Source organism: Colletes latitarsis, chromosome 7 (assembly GCF_051014445.1).
Source record: "Colletes latitarsis isolate SP2378_abdomen chromosome 7, iyColLati1, whole genome shotgun sequence".
In the NCBI taxonomy this organism is placed as follows: domain Eukaryota; kingdom Metazoa; phylum Arthropoda; class Insecta; order Hymenoptera; family Colletidae; genus Colletes; species Colletes latitarsis.
In genome coordinates this window covers 17,519,107-17,541,804 of record NC_135140.1, presented here as the reverse complement: position 1 = coordinate 17,541,804, position 22,698 = coordinate 17,519,107, and the positions used below count along the sequence as shown (strand labels likewise).

Here is a 22,698-nt window from a genome sequence, read left to right as displayed (position 1 = left end):
CCCTGGGTCTTTCAGGGGGATCGGGTCTCGCGAATTAGTGAACTGGGCTGACCACTGATGACCAGGACTGACCAATGCTGACCACTGATGACCAGAACTGACCAGAACTGACCAGAACTGACCAGAACTGACCAGGACTGACCAATGCTGACCAATGCCGGGCCGTTGTGAGTAACAGTAAGAATCAGTGAGTTGAATATGATTTTTATTTCTCCGACCTCCATGGGTGACTGGTTGTATACGTGTTCTCTTTGGCAAGTGTAATGACCGCGTGAATAGTAACACATGTATATTGTTTTATCTTCGGATCTTTTACTTAAAATTTGAATCTTCTTGCATACCGCGATTTTTGAGATGACAAATGTCATAGTAGATTCAATTATTTGAAATTTGACACTCATTTTAAAATGAATATATATCGAGTACATACATCAGTTTCTCTAGTTCGTTCGTTCTCTGGTTCTCGCTTTCCGAGATTATGTCTCGACTGAAAGGACCAGAGAGTTTTGCTCGATCACCTCTGTTTAATGGAATGAAACACGTGATCACCTGTGTAGTAGGTCTGATAACTCTAACCGCTTCAACCCCGGTGCAGCTTGGTTCAGCTTAAGTGGGGCCTTGGCGGAGGGATTATTCTCCTCTTTATCCGGAAAAGAGCATAACCGACGTCGAGAGGTCTTGACTCAGGTCCTTTCTCAGTACTAAGTCGGGTCCCTTTGTAATCATGTGTTCTCTGGGACCCGGCGGTGTACGTAGAGAAGTAGAGTGACCAGTTTCAACCGTGACTTGCTTTTCTGATAATCAAGGCCGGGGGGGATCAATTTGATACCCACACTCACTGCACGCTATGAGCACGCGTCGGGTTGCGTCGCGTTTTATTTAAGCGTGCGATGTTTTTGCACGCCGCGATTTTTAGTATGACAAATATCGTACCGTCGATCGAAAATAGAAAGTAGAGTCATGATTATAATATCTTTTACTTGTAATTATATTCATCTTGAAATTAGTGTCAAATTTGTAGTTTCCGATTGTTCTTTATATTTTTCAGTAATTAAATTCACTTTCATGATTAATTTTACGACTTTGGGTATCTTCGATATCGAAAATAACCAAAGTCTTTCTTTACTTATTAAAATATATCATTAGATTTACGTGCAAGAAGATATTTCGCGACGAATACATTGTAGAATCAAAGTAACATGTATTATGTACTATTTTCACTTTGTCACTGCACTTGCCTGTAGTTGTAGTATTTGTAGGTTTACGAATGCCAAATTTTTGTTTGTTCTATTACTAATCTATTAAATAAATTTCTGTTACAGGGCATGTTCCTATGGAAGTTTAGGTTTACAGAAATAGGAATTAAGAATTGTTACAATTTTGTTTCATATTGTTTTGTTTGTGTTTCAGGAAATCATCGTGGGATAAACAGAAAATACATCAGAAACATCAAGGAAGTACATATTTTAATGTATTTTATTAAATAATCAGTTCGGTAGGATGTATATTAATTTAGATTTATAGTTAGGCAGGAGTTTAGTTGTATTTAGGTGTTTCAATTGTTATATTTTGTTGTTTTGTTGATGGACATTTGCAGACAAATTCTTTCTTAGAAAACTCTTTTGTTATCTGTTTCCTTCGTTGGTTGCATTTTCGTTTATTGCTTCTTCGACCAACGTTATCTATATTAATTATTAAGTCAGGCAGGGTTCTATTTGAATACAAACTCTCGTTTTGGTTAAAATACTCTCTTCGTTGGTTGTGCACCTTTCACAGGTTGCACTTTCGTTTGTTGCTTCCTCGACCAACGATCGTTGGTCACAGAAGTTCTTTATTAATGGAGGGTGGATGGGAATCGGTTAGGGTGGGTCTCCATTCGCAGCAACCTCCACGTGGTGAGACCTGGGTAATATTATTTAGCGTTTAATTAATAATCGTATCACTCTTAGCTGGGTAATGCAATTATTAATTAAAAACTAAATAGTATTAGCAAATTAGGCTGCGATCCGCTTTGCATAGGTCATCATAAATATAGAGTTTCTTCGCTAGGTTAGTTTGGATTCTCATTGACTATACGGTCGAATTTCAAGAAGACAGATCAAGATCAGGGATGAAAGTAACAGGTTGACTGCCCCACGGTGGTCATTGATGACAAGGAAATCCTAATATGAATCTTTGAATACTTACTGTGGCATCGGGAACGATTAAAATTAACTACGCCACTGATCTGGGAAAAATTTTAATGGGAGATTCTGGAGGCCAAAATAAGACAAAAATCAAGAATACCAATTTGTTAATGGGGGCTTCGTTAAGAAGTTATTAACGTTTAAAGTTCCGCCAATACTGAATATTTTTTTCGAAAGTGGGTAAGATTTCGGGAATATGTCTAATGACCAAAAATGATTGTAATTGACCCCCACAACCGAAAATAATTTTTCCAGAACGATTTGAAACTTTTCAATTTCGCCGAGAAATTTAGGCACCTACCCCCTGTCGATTTTTCTTAAAAATTGCTTTTTCATTTTTAGTAATTTTGTTTGACGCCCTACAGAAAAGTTGTCTAATACTTTTTTGTAAGTACCAATGAGCTCTATTTCAGAAAAAAGTTTCATTGAAATATATTCACAATTGTAGGAGTCATGGCTGTTTGAAAATTGGACCATTTTTATGGGGTTTTTCTCATTTTGCGGGGTCAAGGACCAACTTTTCGAATATTTTTGCGATTTGTACATATTCTCCATCAAAATACGCGTAGTCTGCTTGTTTAAACATTAAAATTGTCCAATCCGTTCAGAAGTTATGACGTTTTAAAGATTCGCATGAAAATTCGGGCAGACATTTCAGGCCAGAAATTATATTTTCGGTCAGGAATTTTTTTCTCGAATGTGAGTAGGATTTCGAGGGTATGTCTAATGACCAAAAATGATTATAATCGACCCTTGCAGTCGGAAATAATTTTTTTAGAACGATTTGAAAAATTTTTTTCTTCGCCGAAAAATTTCACCACCTACCCGAATTTTTTTCTCGAAGGAGGGTAGGATTTCGGGGATATGAAACAAAAAAAAATATCTTTTTTATTAATAGTCACAATATGATCAGGGGTCTTAAAACGTGTATTTCTTATACCTTGGATAGGTCGGAAAGTAAAAATGCTGAGCAGTCGAGACTTGGAATCATATGCCTATTATCGCGAGGTCATATTTCAGCTGTTTCTCTTTTACAAGAGCAAGAAGGAAAAGCTCACATTAGCGTTCTTTATCGTTTTCCCGAAATTATGCGAAATGCCAAGCTCACGTACAGGTGACTCGTGCGGTAGTATATGCCTGCTATCCCCACCACTCTGTTAGACGCTAAGGAAGTTCATCGTCACTACTGTCGATTTCGATGCACTCAGTTATGCCTGATCTGGCCACACTGTTCGGGACAAGTCAGTATGAGGTCACACCGGTGTGGTGTTGTATTTTGGTTTTTATAGGGGTTATGAAGGTACAATCAAAAAATACCGGTATAAGTCCCTGGTTCGAAACATAATTTTCAGTTTAGATGGAAAGCTGGATATTCAAACTTCTGTGATTCTTTTAGTATTAAAAATTACGTAAAATTTTGTTACGACTGAGGTTAGTACGGTAACATGATACTGTACATTCCACATTTAGTTTATTAGATAGAATAAAATTGTAAATAGAACTGTGTTCATTAGGGAATACGAAATCATTCGTATTACTGTGCCTTAACCATCACGGTGCTGATAAATAAGTTAAAAATGACGAAAATAAATTTATGACAAGTGTATTTAACAACCTAATTCATTACTTTTGTTGAAATATACATGATACTATGGACACCAATAACGGTGACGATGAAGATGAAGATATTGTCATACAAGTACGTTTGTTTTTCCTGCAATTATTAATGTCATTATTATTACATTGTATCAGTGTTGTCCTTCATTTTTAGGGTAGTTCATTGTATGAACATTTACATAATTTAGGTTACACAGATTTTGAGAGTGTAACCATACCCAAACCAACATCTAAAAACGAAGAGAAAAGTTTTAGATTTACTGTAAATTTCTTTCTACTTTGAATGTACCAGTGAACATATTATTTCTTGATACAATAAGTAATTTATGTGCTTTTAGGATTTTATACATTCTGCAAAAAATGTTTTTAAGAAACTGTTTGTTGTATGCTTGAGAATAATTCAGGTACAGGTATAATACATAGTATGTTATAATATTATATCATAAAGTATTGCTAATATAAAGTTGTATTATTTATAATAGGATGATAACATATCCAAGAAACAAGTAGGAACTATTTTAACTGCAAAGGTTCTTTTAAATGATCATGCATGTATAATACATGATTACTTTGACAAATACAATTGTAGATCATGGAGGTAAATATCTAAATTTATCAAACTTGCCTGATAAATAGTATTGAAATTTGATGATTTTGTGAAAAATAGTTCTATGGATGCCACTGTTTGAAAAAGCATTGTCTGGGACATTGGTCTATAGGAATCAATAGTTAAGGCTTCAAGCTTTAAAATGTTATTTTTTATATTATTAAACAGCTATTTTTCCCGAAATTGTAGAACTTTGAAATTTGCTATTTTTCAGGCAACTGTAAAATGATATTTTAAGTTTGTTACAGAGAGAAAGAAAGTAAAATAAATAAAATATTGACAATGTAAATGTTTTACAGGACTATGCTATTGAAATTATTTTTATTAGGTGCAGCTTTATCACCTTCATTGTATATTCCATTTGGTACACAATATAGAAAATCAACGAATTTATTTGCATTATTTACATTATTTTATGTCAGTTATGTCGAATATTCGAGAGTACGTGCGCACAGGAATTTAAAATCTGTTGTGTCCTTACAAAATGATTTATTCGAACTATATAAAAGGGGACTTAAAATTTTAAAATTTGGGTATAAGATAAAGTTGAACAGAAGAAAATGTTCTCAGCAATTTAAGTAAGTTTTTTACATGATGCTGTGTACGTTGAATTTGCTAATTTAATTTGAGCAATTAATTTATGTTATAGCGATCTTACAGCCAGTAGACTTAATTATTTACAACCCATAATGGAAAATTTAGTGAAATGTTTGGAGCACTCTTCGTACACGTATTATTGTATTTCTCTAATTCTTACGAAGTTATTACCGATAAATGTGATTCAAGAAGATCTATTAACGAGATTTGAGATTGGATCATTTGAAATACGGGGTGAAATAAATTATCAAAAATTGAAGGTAATTTTTTTTTTATAATTGTTTAGCCACGATTAATATTTGTATAATTACTTTGTTTCAACAGAATTTATATGATACTTATATTCTTACACAATCAGAAATGTTGCATTTACTAGCTATTGGATACGATAGTCGTACTTGGCAAAAATCTTACAACAAGATTCCCGAATTGAAATTAGCTTACATAATTAATTTTTTACTCAAATATTTGACCATGTATAAGAACAAATTGTTGAAAATCATCGATGCCTATTACGCTTTTAAAATAGAACCAACAAAGTATAGGTACAGGTAAGTGTATCTTGGAAGAGTTTTTTTATTTGTTAACAAAAATATTATAGATCGAAAGTCAGCTATATATTTATGTTAATTTCAGAGGATCAACTGTATCTCATTGGCAAGACTTGTACATGCATTTGTACTTAGCTTCCAATAAGTTACAACTAGCTTATGGTCATATATTATCGATACTCCATGATATCGATAATAACGTTATCGAAAGCGTGGCACACGAAAATTTCATAGAAAGTACAATGCAAAGGCTGAACGAAATGAAAAAAGATATCGAAACTGCAAAAGATTTTGTTGAATTCAGTAGTTTATTCCTTGTAAAAACGCAGACCGATAACCGTACAAATAATTATTCGGGGATGAATGTGTTAACGCCAGTTGTGAATGTCGATATGCCTGTTGTACATGATTCGGAGCCAGAAATTATGGACGAAGTATTCGAAGAGTACATTAAGGACGAATACCTGAAACCTTTAAGCGAAGAATGCGACGAGATATCGTCGTATAATTATAAACGGGACAAATCATTGTTTAAGAATTTTATGACTGAATTAAAAGATGCTTTAATCGACAAGCAAAAGTCTATGTCCGAAAGGGAATTAAAAGCACTTGAAAGAATGCGTAGAAATGTAGTAAATGAAACTACTTCGGATGACGGCTGTCGTATTTCAACACCTCCACCAATGCCTTCATTCAATTCACTTAGAACGCTGGAACAGGAACAAATTGGTCGAGCTTGTAACGATACAGTTAACACGCAGTTGAATAGACTATCCGAAGAATCAAAAATTGTTAAACCAATGCTCGAAAACAAACAAGATTTGGAAAAAAGTGATCTATGCGATTCTTCCATCGAAGATAAATCTCCGATTTCCGCAATACCTCTACCAAAAAATACAGAGTTTTCCTTAATTTTCCCGCCGCCATTTTTGAAAGCTAGTGAAGAAACGTTTACAGGCAGTGGTGAAAATTCTGAAGAAGAAATTATTGAAACAGAGAATGAAAACTAGTGAAACAATAGGTATTTATCATATAAATATTTTTTTAAAAGAAATTAAGTACTTCGGTTGAAAATAACGAAGGTAAACTAAAATTCTTGATAAGGACATTGGTTTATATTAATTGGATTTTATGTAATAATATATATACATTTATACTTTGTTCTAAACCTGTATTTTCTTTACTTACAAAACTAAATACCAATTCAAGTAATATATTCATGATTATTTATTTACAAATTCGAACAAAATTACACACATTTTCTAAGTATTCATATGTACAATTTGTGTTTCTTGTAATATTAATAATAATGAGATTTACAACAAACAGTAACATACATAATATTATAATATTAATATCAATCGTTTATAATAATCCAAGTGATTTTTCTGAATTTGATAATTAATTTATGTCATGATTATAATTATATAAAATTCTTCAACATATGAATAAAAATGTAAATAAATATTGGATACTTGTGTACCGTTCGCACTGGTGAAATTATAGAATTAAATTAAAATATCGTTAACGCGACTTGCAATCTATTATCGCGAAGCCTCTACAAAATAATAGTAAATATTAGGTATTCAATGTAAAAATACTGATGAAATATTAACGAAAGTACTTAGGTGCAAGTTAAATAACAATTGTTTTTTTCCACAAGATAAAAAATATGCACGTTAATCACATAGTTATTTTAAAATAATTTAAAGACATTTTTTTATTCTTCCACTGCACCATATTTAGAGCAAAGAGAATTACGATATATAAATTCATTTATTTAAAGAACAAAAATTAATATAATTTGTCTACAATGAAATTACTGGGTTGTAACATAAATTCGATCGTCGCGAGTATCGTATTTCTCCTTTAAGAATCAATTATTTGTTTCGCCAACGTTACCAACTGTGAAGTCACGAACATTTAGTTTAAACCCGGCATTGCTATTCGTCACAATTCTTGTTAAGGTTACATCGAAACGAGCTTTTAAAATAGTAGATTTAAAAGTGCTTTTTCCGGTGTATAATGCTATTTGAGTTTAACCTAAGTTTGAAAGATGAACCAACGTCCGGGCATCAAAAGAATGGGAAATTGTAGCAAATTAGGGGTTTTGGGTGCATTTTCCCGTTTTATTATTTATTCAATCGAATGAATGAAAATAAAAACGTATTACGTTCAATCTAACGAATTTCTGTTACAAACCAATATTTTCGTAACGTTATTTGCTCCATTCGTAAAGTCACTAATTTTTTGGCAGTGATAAATTGAGAGAAATATTGTTTTACAATACAAATATCTCAACAAAGAGTGCTTCTTAGTTATATGTTTGACAATAAAAAAAAAAAAATATTTATAATTATACATATTCACAAATCTTCAGCCAGAAAAATTATAATTTAAAATATTTAGTACGCGTTTAATTGTTTTGGTTTATTTAATAAATGAAAAAAAAAAAGAAATGATATAAATCAAACATGCAGTAATATAGCATACTATTCATTCATAAAATGCGAAGTATTTCTAATTTATTTCATTCTATCATGTAGATAAGTCAGTATATAATTTGAAACGTACTAAAGGAAGCAGAATTATATATAAATGTATTCTTCTTTGCATACCTTTGTTTCATAAAATGTAACTAAAACATATTGTATGATCCTTCGTAGGAGGAGGCAAATACATTCAAATTTCACTTCTGCTGTACAATAAATATCATACTATGCAATTAATTGAAAGCGCTATAAAGCCAACCATGGATGATGACGAATAGCCTCGCGACTTCGATCTCCATAATCGTAGGTCACTTCTACTCCGACGGGTATATTTTCTTTCGCCGTAAGTACCAGATGAGGCGTTGAACCTACTTCTACAACTCGTGCAATTAAATTACCATTTCTCGAATGATTTACAAGTCTACCTAACTTATCAGTCTCTGCAGTTGCATCGACGCTAAAAATGCAAAGGACATATAAGCGATCATCGATTTGTAACATTTTGTGGAGTATACGGGTATGAAATACAAATGATAATACTTACCAATACTGATGATTACGATGTTGAAAATAATACATATAGCATCCAGTGTTCTGATCTTGGGCGTATAATTTTTCACGTTTTTTCGCTGTTATTTGATCGATCAATTCACCGACGTATTCAACTACAAACTCTCCTTTAGCGAATTCTCGCGTTGTTATAATTCCACGACCTTTACCACTGAAGTGCCTTACCTGGAAAAAAGTGTTTTAAATTGAATTTATGGTAAGAGAACAATTATTTAAACAAGCTATATATATATATCAAAGAAAATTGATTTCATGTTTCATATAATTTATTCTTATCAATCTTTTTACCTCCAAACCTTCTTCTACTTGACAAAGCACTTTGTTTTCCATATCACGCTGCTTTTCCTCTAATACAGCCTTTTTAGACTTCCTCACGCTGCGACGTACCGGGAAATAATCAGTAAGCTTGTGATTTGTACTTTTGGTATTTGTAGAATCCGTCACACGGCGGCTAATATCTTGATTGTTATTTAATTTTCTACGGCCGCGATTAACAGATTTCTTCAATGGAGTTTGTTCCAAACAAGGTTTGGATGCTATAGATTTGCTATTCTTGTCACAGTTTGCATTTCCTTCGTCTAAATCTTCTAACTGATTGTTTGGCATATTTATCCTGTGTGGTGTTGCTGGCCCATGAATGGGCACAGCTACAGGTGTTTCTGAAATAATGTATTTGTTGATTTAAAGTACTATTTATAAAAACTATACTGTCCATGTAAATATTATTACCATCTGTTCTAAATTCGCCAATATCAATGAGAATATCATCTTGTATACTAGAAGTCTTTTCATTTCTATAGAAGCTTTCGATAGGTTCTATGGAAGCTTTGCTTTTGGAAACATCCGAACTCGAAACATTTGCAATCTGTGTTCCAAAAATAGATAACAATGCTGTATATCGTATATAATATTTGTGTATATATCAAATTCATTTTTTGAATCACATACTTGAGTGTAAAAAAAGGAACTAATACACATGGAGGATTTGCGTGTTTCATCCGGAATATCATTTTCTATATTTCTACTTTTATCTAGTTTGGCCTCCTTTTTTATTGGAGAACCCATATCGTCGAATTGCAAGGACAAAACAGCTGCTCTTGTACGAACTACATTTCTTACTTGTACGCGTTTTCGTCTTCCTGCAATTAAACTAAATTAAAACTCGGACTCGATTTTTGGATTTTTTTAGAATATCCTGAATATCTAAAACTTTTTGATCCTTGAAATACGATAGTGAAAAATTTCGAAATTCAAGCTCATCGAAATTATTGATTTTTTTCGATAAAAAATATTTTCAATTTTTATTAATTCAAGGCGCAAAATTACATACGCTAAATGACTATAATTGCAAACTAATACAACGTAAAACTTTGGTAATTCGGTTATGAGATATACTTCATTTCTTCTGTATACCTATCTCTAGAATCATCTATGTATCATTATTTTAGGTATAAAAAATGTACGCGACTAGCTATGCAATACATGAAATTTGTACTGTTTAATTCCACACAGTTTAAGGTCATGAACATGAGCAATAGAATATTGAATAGGTATGCTAGAAAAAAAAAAACTTGGGACTCGCTGTTTTTACTCGAGATTTTTTCCAATAAAATTAAGATGTGCTTCGAGAACACGGATGAATGGCATAAAAATTCAAGATAATTTATTACAAATAAGCTCCACGCAAATTTAGAAAGGGTTTGGTTAATCAGCGTCTCCGAAATAATGTTCAAAATGGAGAGAGAGAGAAGGAGAGAGGAAATGAAATCTATCAAAACATAACCTGATTGCCAACACGAAATCTTAAGAGAAAGTACACATGAATTTTTTTAAATCGCATTTCTACCTTTCACCATGTTACCGCTTGATCTTTTCGCGTAGTAAACGAATTCTGAATTTAATCTTCTCATACAAAATTTTTGCTCGCGCGAGACCACCGTTTCAATTCACTCCGACACTAGTCGACGCTAGTGTTCTTCACGCAAATGCTTCTTAATAATTCGAATTTTTACACTCGCGATTACTGAACGAACATCGTTAACTCGCGTGTTTGCGAAGCAACATTTTAATCGGTAGAAAGAAGTAATTTATCAACCGTTATCGTTGCAAATTTGTTTTAACTTGTTCGGGGCATCCTCCCTGTAAAACGAGATCGAAATTACAAACAATGTCGAAACGACACACCGGATATGCCGCCATTGCTCGTCGTGGTATCATTAAATTAGATAGTATAGACTGTTTCATATATTGCACATCTATTTCCATTCTAACTATTAAGTTGGTGCACATGAAACGTTGTTTTTCCAAACTTCAAAAACGTAGAACTTTTCATAAACTTTGTATATCTAGTCGAGACAGTTTTTCAGTAATTTTTTATATTTTCTGAACGATCATCCAGCTTCGTTGTGGAGTTTCATTGACCAAAAACTCTTCTAACATCGATATTTCGAATTTTTCGTTTCGGAATAATATTTACGTTCTACAAAATGATTGGGATGCATAAGGAAATAAAAATCTATCAGCGAAAGATCTAAGAAATAAGAAGGATGTGGTTACGTTTCATATTTTAATACGTTAAGTTTGTCTATCATCTTTCATGCAGCAGACTGCATTGTTATGCAAGAATATTAATTACAACCTATTCGTTAGAGCAGATTGTTTTCCTGCTAATTTTAAGTACATTTATTCGATTCGTATATCATATATATTGTTGTTGTAGTCATTTTCTAGGTTTCAAATGCTATATTGGATAAGTCTTGCATACGATTGTTGAACAATAATCGAGTAAACAATTATTCTTTCTTGGTATACCAACGATTTTGATACGTGTTAAATTTATTCTCATTTAATCGTTATTCTGACCGTTTTTAATTGCAGTAAAAACAAAAACATTGTGGATTTGTTTGTTTCTTTGGAATAACGATCGTCGAACGTGATTTTTATTTTCACGGTACGAAATTGACGAAATCAAATCATCTCCCAATGTCGGTTAGTTACTCGCATTACCCGCTACGTGGCGTTGTCAGCCGCGCGAAGCTCGGATCGATCGTATTAGAACGATGTTATTTTTTAGATAGATTTAGGTAAGCAATTGTAGAATACACGGTGGAGATGTATTATTTTGGCGAACGAGACGCATAAAATCCCTCGATTTTCGCGAACAAATTCAAATCCACTCGAACGCGCATTATTCAACATTTCTGAGTAGAGTTAGCTGTTGTATTCTTTTCTTTTTACCGCGGATACTTTAAATCAACTAACGATCAGCGCTGCGCTTCGGCAACGTTGCCAAACGTCCAGAACGGCTATACTCATTTAAGCGTAACCACGCGCGTGCGAACACATGATACGCGATATGCATGGTTTGTTTACTGTTCATTGTGATACGGAAGAACACGTGTTCGATTAAGTGATTGTTAAATTAGTAATATTCGAGTTGACGCGTGCCTACGACTTGTCTCCTCTCTTTCTTTCAATATTTATTAACGCAGTGACGTACGATTTGTGCCACCCAGGTACGAACGGACCAGGAAATCGAGGAGCAATTTATTTAAACGGTATTAAAAACTTAACACGGATCGATTGAAATTTTTTTCGATAAAATTAATAATGTCTCGAGATCAGTTTTACTTACGACGATTTAATCGTTCGCGATCACATCGTGCTATCGTAAATTGCATGTTATGTTCAAAATTTTAAGTAATATTCGCTACGCCGAACAGCCGCTTGTTTCATTTTAAATTTGCATGCATCGTCCTGAAAAATGTAGTTACGAAATAGTCGATAGATGTCAGAATTTTCGGCCGTTTTTATATCCTCGTATCGAAAGCGTTCGCGTAAATTTCATTCTACGCACGTTCGACCTACGCGAAATTCAGAAAATTGAGGAATTATGGAAGATCGAGCTGGCCGGGATCTATCGATTAATTATTCTTTTAAAAGCGCGGCAATTTTTTGGTTAACGCGCTCCTGAGAACGTCCCCTTAAATGCATCGATCTGGCAACGTTGCACGAACGTATTCCGCAAGCAGCAGCCATAGTCAGCGCGTGTGTTTTTGTATTTGCATCGCGGTGTACCGTGGGCCGGGCGAAAGCCAAGATGGCGGCAGCCGTGTTTGGCGAACGCGTTTCGAGTGTGTGCTCGGTCTAGACCATATAAATGGCTCGGCCTAAGCGCACAGTACATTCTCACGCTGTGATATTCTAATTCGCACAATTCGCCAGGCGTTCAGTCGTTATCGGGTGATGTTTGTTTGACGAGACACGAATCACGAGATTCTTAAGGGAGGAAAAAAAGTGTCGTATCTCGTGCACCCTGTCAAGAGTCAGCATCTTCAACTGCACGACGAAGACAATATTCACCGCCGTTCTACCGTCCGGGTGTTCGTTTATCTTGAATATTCTGCAATCGTGAGGACGTCGATAGATCTTTTGTCATGGTAAGTTTTTTCTTTTTTTTTTTTTTTTGTTCGTCGTCGGCGCACGTTAAACGTTCACAGGAAGGCGCGCTTCCTCTTTCGTACGATGTATATTTTCTTCCGCAAGCATCCATCTCTTGGCACGACTAACCTATAGACGCGGGGTACATACGCACAGTCTCTCTTATTGTAATTTCAAATGACTCACACAGTTCTCCCTCCCCATGCTCTCTCTATCCCTCTCCCTTCTCCCCAGTTGAATAAAATATGTCTTTTCCAGTAGTAAATAATAAATAGCTTATTTTATTTCCGAATTTGATCTATTTTAATCGAAACGAAATGGTTATTTTATTCGCATTGTCGCGAACGTGGAAACTTGATCGGATCTAAATATTCGCGACAAAAGTATATGAATTAATGTTCTTAAATGATCGACGCCAAAAGGAACATGAATTGTATTGGTTATATTAAACTCATTAAATAATATCGGTAGTTCTATTTACAGAAGCGGTAAGTGAAATTTAAAAATTTATTATTTCAATTTAAACTGACACGTAAAATATTGTATTTTCGACCATAAAATATTTAAGGTCCAGCCTGGGGCCCCAAGTTTTTTGTGTTCTGTTGTAGTAATCTTTCAGAGTGTGTTATAAAGCAGAAAATAGTTTTTAAATTGTGGGTAAACAATATCAATAATAGGGGTTTATAAAGTGTGAAAATGTTTTTTATCCAGTCAACCAAAAGGGATAAGGATGCAATGAACGAAGATAGCAGCAGTGATGAAGATGAAGATCCCGACAACATGGGGGTGCCAGGTAAGTTTTATATATTTGTCGTACATATTACTGTATTTGTGTTTTATAATAAATTTGTCATATACGTAAAACAAGAAAGAAGCATTAGTTAATTGGCAACATCTTTTTTAGGTGGTGGAAAAGATCTTGCCACTGCTACTGGTATCGCAAACATCAAGGATGAGAAACCAGCAGATGCACCATCTAATCTCATGGTCAAAGGACAAGGGGGGATAAATAGTAAGGATAAATTTAATGTATACACGTTTTTTAATAGAATCAATTATTTTAATGTTCTCAAACGTTTTTAGGTTAAAATTTGTGAAATACGTATATTTAAATTTGCTGACATCAGTTACATATGTATGTGTATATTATTTAAAATCATATCCTTTCGACAGTGATGAATCAGAAATTTGGGAGCAAAATCCCAGGTGGATTAGTAACTAAGACTGCAACACCAGGATATGAAATGGTGCGTGTGGGAGGATCACAGGGTGTACCGCCTGGTTTTGTCAATGCAAATCAGTTAAGTCAACTGGGGCAGTTGGCAGCGGCTGGACCATATGGTTTTCCACCAGGATTAGCAACTCTTGCAGGCTTCAATCCTGCAGCCTTTTTTCCACCTAGTAAGAATAAGTATTTTGTTTTTAATTTTAATTGTTATATAACAAAGTAAAATTTTCGTATTTTTCATGCTTGTTGTGCAGTTCAAGTTAGGGATGCTTGATTCTCGTAAAAATATCGATTTAATAAAAATAAATCCTCTTTTTTCCCCTGTGAGTTAATCCTACATATTTCTATTCAAGACATTACAAAGAAAAAAATTAATTAATTTAAGTGATAAATATAAAAATAGTAAATTGTATAGATGATTGAACGATGGTTGCAATACTTTGCAACAATGATTAACAAGGCTGCAAGAATACCTTCGTATCGATGTTTGACTAAATCCACGTCGGAATCATAAATATAAGAATCGAATTAAAAAATTTATTTGCTTCGAAAAAATCGGTTCAGAATCGTACGTCCCTTGTTTAAGTATGCGTTTAATGTATGTATGAATTAGTCATGCACATACATTATTAATTCCATAGGCTCGCTTGTAACTTATAAGAAAGTGTATACATGTAACATTTGAAGTTTTTTTGTCCTCCATTGTATTACACATAATAGTGACAATTGCAACAGTAATTATACCGTTGACAAATATTGTATATAACAATAATAATGTCATCGCCGAAGAATACATCAATAGGTTTTATGTGTATTATTTTCTCAGGCATGGATATGAGCTTGATGAGTGGTATTATGGGTATGCCTGGAATGAACTTGACTGTAAATCCTCTTGTACAACTATTGAATCAAAACGGTTTACATCCGAATTGGCCAGCTGGGCTATCAGGTATTTTTTATCATCGCTATTGCAATTGTTATATTTTTCTGTCTTATGAATACCTCATAATCGAAGAATAAAATTGAAATGTTTTGATGTGATGAAAACAAATTTGATAGGTAAAGCTGTGTCTCAGTTGTGGATGAATGCTGGAGATCCCACTGAAATGACTATGCAACCAACATTACCGGAAGAAGAAGAAGTAGATGACGAGGACTTAGGTGTTGCAGAAACGTACGCCGATTACATGCCCACTAAACGTATGTTCGATTCGCTTAAGTTGGAATAATATGGATAATTTTTCAGTATCTCACTTTTAAGAATTGAATCTTTAAAAAAATGTAAAAGAAAAAATTCGATTTTTTGCATGTGTTTACTCGTCAAATAACTGCTGTAATGCTTAACAGTTAAACTCGGACGGAAACACCCAGATCCTGTTGTGGAAACCGCATCGTTATCAAGCGTCGAACCAACAGACGTCTGGTATAAAGTTTCAATACCAGAAGAATCAATACGAACAGGAGCTTTATCTGCGTTACAGCTCGAATCTATAACATACGCGTCTCAACAGCACGAGCATCTCTTACCAGACGGCACGCGTGCTGGTTTTCTAATTGGTGACGGTGCGGGAGTTGGAAAAGGACGGACCATAGCTGGCATCATATTTGAAAATTATTTAAAAGGGAGGAAACGTGCTATTTGGGTTTCTGTCTCGAATGATCTCAAATACGATGCAGAACGCGACTTAAATGACATTGGCGCATCGAAAATCGAGGTATTTCAATTTTATCCTGAACCAAGAACGTACTTCGTTAGTTCGAATAGTCGAATGAGTTTGAAATGATCGATTTAAATCGAGGTTATTATATATCAAGTAGAAATTATATTTACAGGTACACGCATTAAACAAGTTTAAGTATGCAAAAATATCGTCTGCCGTGAACGGCAATGTAAAGAAAGGTGTAATATTCAGTACGTACTCTGCTTTAATCGGAGAGTCTACGCAAAGTGGTGGAAAATATAAAAGTCGATTAAAGCAACTTCTGCAATGGTGCGGGGAAGATTTCGACGGTCTGATTATCTTTGACGAGTGTCATCGCGCGAAGAATTTGTGTCCTACGGGTAGTTCAAAGCCAACTAAAACCGGTATGTATATAAACACGCATTATTTACATCCGGAAGTAGTTAACAAAACTGTTTAAATTGACTCACAGTATTTAATAATGTCGTGTAATAATGAGTTCACAGGCTTGACAGTTTTGGAACTGCAGAACAAGCTTCCCAAAGCCAGAGTAGTGTACGCTAGTGCCACGGGTGCTTCCGAGCCTCGGAACATGGCGTACATGGTTCGGTTAGGAATGTGGGGCGAAGGAACGCCTTTCCCTGAATTTACCGATTTCATCAGTGCTGTCGAGAAACGAGGAGTCGGTGCAATGGAGATTGTAGCGATGGACATGAAATTGCGAGGCATGTACATCGCTCGACAACTCAGTTTTCACGGTGTAGCTTTTAAAATAGAAGAGGTACCGCTATCCAAAGAGTTTACCGCAGTGTACGATAGTTCAGTTCGATTGGTGAGTATTAGAGGAAATGACGCAACGTACCACGTTTTTTGAAGCTATTCTTTTTTATTGTTTTGTATGTATTGGCACTATTTTGGGAAAGGAGACCAATACAATTCCGTGATTAACAAATAATAACTACTGCAGTGTACAATCAACAAATACCTCAATATTTGTTTATCATAGTGGGTCGAAGCAATGCAAAGGTTTCAAGAGGCGGCCGAACTGTTGGACGCCGAGAATCGTATGAAAAAGACTATGTGGGGTCAGTTTTGGTCATCGCATCAGCGCTTTTTCAAATATCTGTGCATTGCCGCTAAAGTGAAACATGCTGTCGCGGTCGCGCGCGAAGCCGTGAAGTGTGGAAAATGCGTTGTAATCGGTTTGCAATCTACTGGCGAGGCTCGCACTTTGGAGCAATTGGAACGCGACGACGGCGAACTTAGCGATTTCGTCTCCACTGCGAAGTAAGTGATCGATGAGCTTTGCTTCTGATAGAAAAGTGCAGATAATAGAATGGCGGCGATGATAAAAGTGAATCTACGCCTTTCTTCGTGTTCTCAGGGGCGTGTTGCAAACGTTGGTCGAGAAACACTTTCCAGCCTCGGATCGTAATCACATACACCGAGTTCTTGGTATAGAGCCGTCAAAGATGCAGAGGTTAGAGGACCTCGACGACATGGACGGTGCCGGTGGCTCTGCAGGCGGTAGCAAAAGGAAACCAGTTCGACAAGCAGCCCAACGGGCTTCGAAGAGGGTTCGAACGTTCCCGTCGGATGACGATTTCACTGACGATGAAAGAAACGGTGGCCGCAGTTCTGACTCGGAATATAAACAAAGCGGTAGCGAAAGCGAAGACGAACATAAAACGGACATGGAGAGTAATATTACCTCCGACTCTTCCTTCCAGTACACCGAGTCGGACTCTGGTTTGTTTTGCAAATTCGTTTCCTTACGTCAGCGATTTTTAACCTCTTTTTATTCCACTGATTTGTCGATTGTATCATAGATTCGGGCGACAGGCGAAAGAAAAAAGGTAAAAAGCAAAAGAAACCGGTGAAGAAACGTGCAGGTACACATTTTATTTTCACAAAAAATACTGTCACGAATAGGAACAGACGTAACGGTGGTGCCGTGTTGATTAGGGTATGCAGGAGCCGCCAGCGGAAATGCAGCGATTCGTAATCGAGCACCGTCGAGAGACGCTGTCGAGCGCGCTTACACCATGAAGAAGGAATTACTGTCAGAAATAGAAGACCTAGGCGATCGGCTGCCACCCAATACCTTAGATCAACTTATAGACGAATTCGGTGGGCCTGAAAATGTCGCTGAAATGACTGGTAGGAAAGGACGAGTCGTGCAAACGGAAGACGGCACCATTCAGTACGAATCTAGATCTGAAGTCGATGTTCCATTGGAAACGCTTAACTTAACGGAGAAACAAAGGTAATCGCGTAATCGATTCTTTCCTTCTTCGTGAATGGCTCAGTGTTTGCATAATGATACAATAAAAACTTCGAACGACGACGTTGAATGATTAATATTATGACAGGTTTATGGATGGTGAAAAAACAGTAGCTATTATATCAGAGGCGGCTAGCAGCGGTATATCGTTACAGAGCGACAGACGAGCAAGAAACCAAATGCGACGGGTACACATCACGCTTGAGCTCCCGTGGAGCGCCGATAGAGCGATACAACAGTTCGGACGTACGCATCGTTCGAATCAAGTGAACGCGCCAGAGTACATATTCTTGATCTCAGACTTGGCCGGAGAACGAAGATTCGCGTCGATAGTCGCGAAACGTTTGGAGAGTCTTGGCGCTCTCACGCACGGAGACAGGAGAGCCACGGAAACAAGAGATCTCTCGCAATTCAATATCGATAATAAATATGGACGTTCGGCACTCGAAGCAACGATGAGGACTATAATGAAATACGAGGCACCGCTGGTACCACCACCTCAAGATTACCACGGAGACTTCTTCAAAGACGTGGCCGACGCACTGGTGGGCGTTGGTTTAATTTGTAACAGTGAAAGCTCGCCTGGTGTACTCACGTTGGACAAAGACTACAATAACATGTCGAAATTCTTGAATCGTATCCTCGGCATGCCCGTCGATTTGCAGAACCGTCTGTTCAAATACTTCACCGACACCTTGAACGCGATCGTCACGCAGGCGAAAAAGACTGGCCGCTTCGATATGGGTATACTCGATCTGGGCACGTCGGGAGAGAACGTACGGAGAGTGAAATTATATCGTTTTCTACGGAAACACGCCACTGGCAAGGCACCGACAGAACTTCATGTCGTTCATGTCGAGCGTGGCATGAATTGGTCCGAAGCGATGGACAAGTGTTCCGAGTTAACGGGATCCAAAGAAGGATTTTATTTGAGCCATCAGATTCGTAATGGAAAGCAAACAGCAATTCTCGCGATCGCCGTGGATACTGGTAAAAAGAAGACTGAGAGCAAGAAGGATCAGTTGTACATGGTTTACAGGTAAAATTGATTAATTTGCTATTAGCTTCTCTTTGATATTTTGCCATTTGGTTGTTTGTATTACAATGAAATCTATTTTTGTCGCAAGGCCCAATACAGGGTTGCAGCTAAGGCAGGAGACTCTAGGCGAATTAGAGAAGAAATATAAGAAGGTGTCTTCAGACGAAGCGGAACCCCATTGGTCGCAGCAGTACGAGGCTTCCGTGGATACATGTTCGCACGCTTATTGGCGTGGTAATTGTAAAAATGCAACGCTTGGTATGGACTGCGAGGTTGGGCTCCGAAGACGTTCCTATAATGTTTTGTCCGGTTCGGTGTTAAGCGTATGGAGTCGAGTAGAAAGCATTCTAGCGACACGTTCTGGTCACAACTCTAAGATGCAAGTTGTACGTTTACGAACTGGTAAGTTTAATATGAAATCTTGCACTGTTAAGGGCCGTCCAGTATAAATTGTATGCTTCTGTTACAGACGAAGGTTTGAAAATTGTCGGTACCCTTATTCCGAAGTCCTGTATGGAGATACTACGTCAAGAACTTTCATCCGATTCGGAGAAAACCGAAGACCTCTCATTTTGAACATTTCGTTATTTCGCTTTACAGGTAAGAAATAAATAAAAATTAACGTAAGAATCGAATTAAAAATTTATTAATTAGGACATGTATTCGTATCATCGCACCAATCAAATTCAACTCTTTTTAAACACAAGAACGAGAGTTTACCTTTGTCTGTTGTCGAGAGCAGGACCAATGGAAGCGACTCTACAGTGACTCGTGGACAAATCCCTCTTCCTAAGCCTTGTGACAGAATTTGACGAAGAAGGGGGTGCACTTGCAAATATATGTTGAAGACACGGATGCACGTGTTATAACTATGAAGAGATAAAAGGTAGAATCCAAAGCAAATCCCAGTGGCCTGCCGTTTATTGCCCTGTTCGGTATGTCGAGTGAAAGAAACGCGTGGCACGAACATTTCCAATTTTTGCGATTCTACGAACATGAGATCCGAGCTTGTCTCTTCGTTAGACTCTCGCGTTGTTATTTTATAAGTTTTAACAAAGCCTACTTGCTCGCCCGTCGCATCTCAATACACAAACGTCATCAAATAGTTGGAATTTTTTCTTCTTTCCTTTTTTTTTTTCAATTTTTAGTCGTGGACTACGCCCGTATTACGTTGGGTTAGGTTTCGAAACGGAGTACATCTTTCACCTTTCTATTCGTTCGTTTCGCGCCAAAAGGGAGAAGATATCGAAATCTGTAGCCATTTTTAGAAAGAAACATTAAAATTCAAGATTCTGCGAGATGCATTTCGCTGCATACAATAGGAGATATTAGGGGTTTCGTTCCTTTCGATCGCGTTGCGGAAGAGATTCGGCCAGTGCGACGTAGCTTTACTTTGCGTCTGTCACGACAAAATTTCGCAGTGGAACGAGGTTAAGAAAAGTGAGATTCTTATTGGGAAGCACGAACAATTTAATTAGGTGATTCGTATTGACTTTAAGGAATTCGTATTTTACGCTAACTATATCCTGGACCGAAGCGACATCCAGTGAGAATCGATTGTATAAATCATAGCAGTAGGTGGGGGAAATTCGCTTACTCGTGTATTGTGATTGATATAGTAAGTGTAATCCGAAGGAAGGGAAGTGTATGTAGTATTAGTAATGTACGAGAACAGTGAAGGATGACGATCAATTCTCGCTGGAAAGTACAGAATGTATACGCAACTGTTCAACTTTTGTTTAATCGTTGAATTGATCGGATAGTTAATTATGATCATTGCTACTGCTACCATTAATATTATTACACTACTACTGCTACTATTATTAGTATTAGTACTCCCACTGCAAAACTATTACTATTATGACCGAGGTGGGGGAAGGGGGCGAGGTAATAAACGATCCTTATATTACATCAAACATTACGTTGAAGCAGAATGTTCGTTGTTTAAAAATCAAGTGCCAATGTAGACGTAACTTGTTTCCTTTTCCTAAATTCGTGTTCAGAGATTGGTATCAAAAGGTCTTTTTACTTTTATTAGACAGATTCGATACAAATTTTTTGTATCGCCGTCAAGTAGCATTTACTCGATAATTTAAAATGAAAACGAAAATTGTTGCGACCTTGTCTCCCAATATTCTCCATTTATAAGTAGTCGGCATTAAAGGGAAAAAAAAAATTAGATTCAAACGATACGTACGGCAATATATTTATATTCAGAATCATAAAGTAGTTATGCGGCTCGCATGTATATTGAGTAGATGTCTGTTGTTTGTTTGTACGCCTGGGCGAGTTTCGATAGAGTGCTAAGTGGGTTGGATCTCGCAGTCTGTTGTCGATGACGGAAAACAATAATAAAAGAAAAAGATTCAGATTAGCGAGTAGAGTAATTCCGGAGCAATGCGATAGAATCAGATTTTTTTTTAGTAGATTCTCCATTGTAAGGTAATACGTGGACTAAATGCGTCCGCGTGTTCGACGCTATGGAACGGAAACGTGATTGTGAATATTTTCCAATCCTTCGCGACTCTCCTCACTGCAAAGAATCGTTTTGACGTAGCACACAAGAAAACTACTGCGTTTCTACGGATACACTACATATTGCATTTATAAAGAAAAAGAGAGAGAAAAAAAAGAAAAAGACAATGTAACATACAACCGTTTACGTAGCATACATAAGAATGTCCTTATCGTATTGTATTTCTCTGTTTGTTTGTGAAATTGGATACGATACACAGAAGATAACCGGTAAATTATTTATTAACGTACATTGTGCAATGTACAGAGATCATTCGTTTCTTTGATTTTCACGTTTTCAATGGAATCGGTTGTTATAAAAGAATTACGTAAAACGAATTTGCAGAATCGTTTACTCGTCACAAATGTGGAGATTCTTGGGGAAAAGATAATGGAAAACTATCGGGAAAAGTAAACCAGTTAACGAAATTTAAATATAGAAAGTGATTTGTGATTATATGGAAGGTTTCAAACTGTAAATATTATATATTAAAGAATATAAAGCAGTTTTAGGTCACACGTGTACCTTATATTCGAATATTTTTACAATTTTTTTTTTTTTTTTTTTTTTTTTTTTGTTTTGAGTTCCTATTACAAGCAAGATGTAATTTATAAATGTGGTATCTAGTATACGTGGAAACAAGCACTGGCACTTGCCCGAAACGATTCCTTTCGTAACGTGCTGTGTTTTGTGAACTCGAATGAGAGACTTGAAGATATATGCATATATATATATGTACGTGCGTGTGTATATATACATGTATAAATGTCTCTGTGTATGTAAAATCAATACTTCGTAGTAAAAATGAAAAAAAAAGTAATGTTAAAAAACATCGATCTTTCGATATGAAGTCCGGTTTTATTATTGCAATGTTCTCATTAACATTGTTT

At 36.1% G+C, this 22,698-nt stretch overlaps 3 protein-coding genes across 9 annotated transcripts; 2 read left to right on the top strand and 1 right to left on the bottom strand.

Annotated features, from left to right (window-relative positions):
- Window positions 1–3,415: 3,415 nt before the first annotated feature.
- On the top strand, window positions 3,416–6,850 carry LOC143343669 (uncharacterized). Of its 6 annotated transcripts, none has more exons than XM_076768801.1 (9): window positions 3,416–3,617; window positions 3,701–3,885; window positions 3,963–4,065; window positions 4,142–4,213; window positions 4,286–4,401; window positions 4,710–4,988; window positions 5,060–5,267; window positions 5,332–5,558; window positions 5,644–6,850. In XM_076768801.1, exons 2-9 carry the CDS (start codon window positions 3,830–3,832, stop codon window positions 6,566–6,568), a joined length of 1,986 nt encoding a protein of 661 aa, XP_076624916.1. In that variant the 5' UTR covers window positions 3,416–3,617; window positions 3,701–3,829; the 3' UTR covers window positions 6,569–6,850. The 6 variants fall into 6 exon arrangements, with proteins under 6 accessions (XP_076624916.1, XP_076624917.1, XP_076624919.1 ...); XM_076768802.1 differs by having other exon boundaries at window positions 3,686–3,885; XM_076768804.1 differs by having other exon boundaries at window positions 4,142–4,207; window positions 5,644–6,841.
- Window positions 6,851–6,946: 96 nt separating this feature from the next.
- On the bottom strand, window positions 6,947–10,810 carry Set8 (SET domain containing 8). Its single transcript, XM_076768807.1, has 6 exons — window positions 10,467–10,810; window positions 9,569–9,759; window positions 9,350–9,485; window positions 8,909–9,279; window positions 8,595–8,785; window positions 6,947–8,507 (listed from the first exon to the last, which is right to left on the bottom strand). Exons 1-6 carry the CDS (start codon window positions 10,528–10,530, stop codon window positions 8,297–8,299), a joined length of 1,164 nt encoding a protein of 387 aa, XP_076624922.1. The 5' UTR covers window positions 10,531–10,810; the 3' UTR covers window positions 6,947–8,296.
- A 1,873-nt stretch (window positions 10,811–12,683) lies between these two features.
- On the top strand, window positions 12,684–21,927 carry Sno (Protein strawberry notch). Of its 2 annotated transcripts, none has more exons than XM_076769230.1 (17): window positions 12,684–13,059; window positions 13,772–13,853; window positions 13,965–14,072; window positions 14,234–14,461; window positions 15,115–15,237; window positions 15,348–15,488; window positions 15,636–16,003; window positions 16,107–16,374; window positions 16,477–16,802; window positions 16,977–17,257; window positions 17,355–17,719; window positions 17,800–17,862; window positions 17,936–18,236; window positions 18,343–19,293; window positions 19,382–19,695; window positions 19,763–19,893; window positions 20,036–21,927. In XM_076769230.1, exons 1-16 carry the CDS (start codon window positions 13,057–13,059, stop codon window positions 19,867–19,869), a joined length of 4,029 nt encoding a protein of 1,342 aa, XP_076625345.1. In that variant the 5' UTR covers window positions 12,684–13,056; the 3' UTR covers window positions 19,870–19,893; window positions 20,036–21,927. The 2 variants fall into 2 exon arrangements, with proteins under 2 accessions (XP_076625345.1, XP_076625346.1); XM_076769231.1 differs by lacking the exon at window positions 12,684–13,059 and adding an exon at window positions 13,088–13,548.
- The last annotated feature ends 771 nt before the right edge of the window (window positions 21,928–22,698 follow it).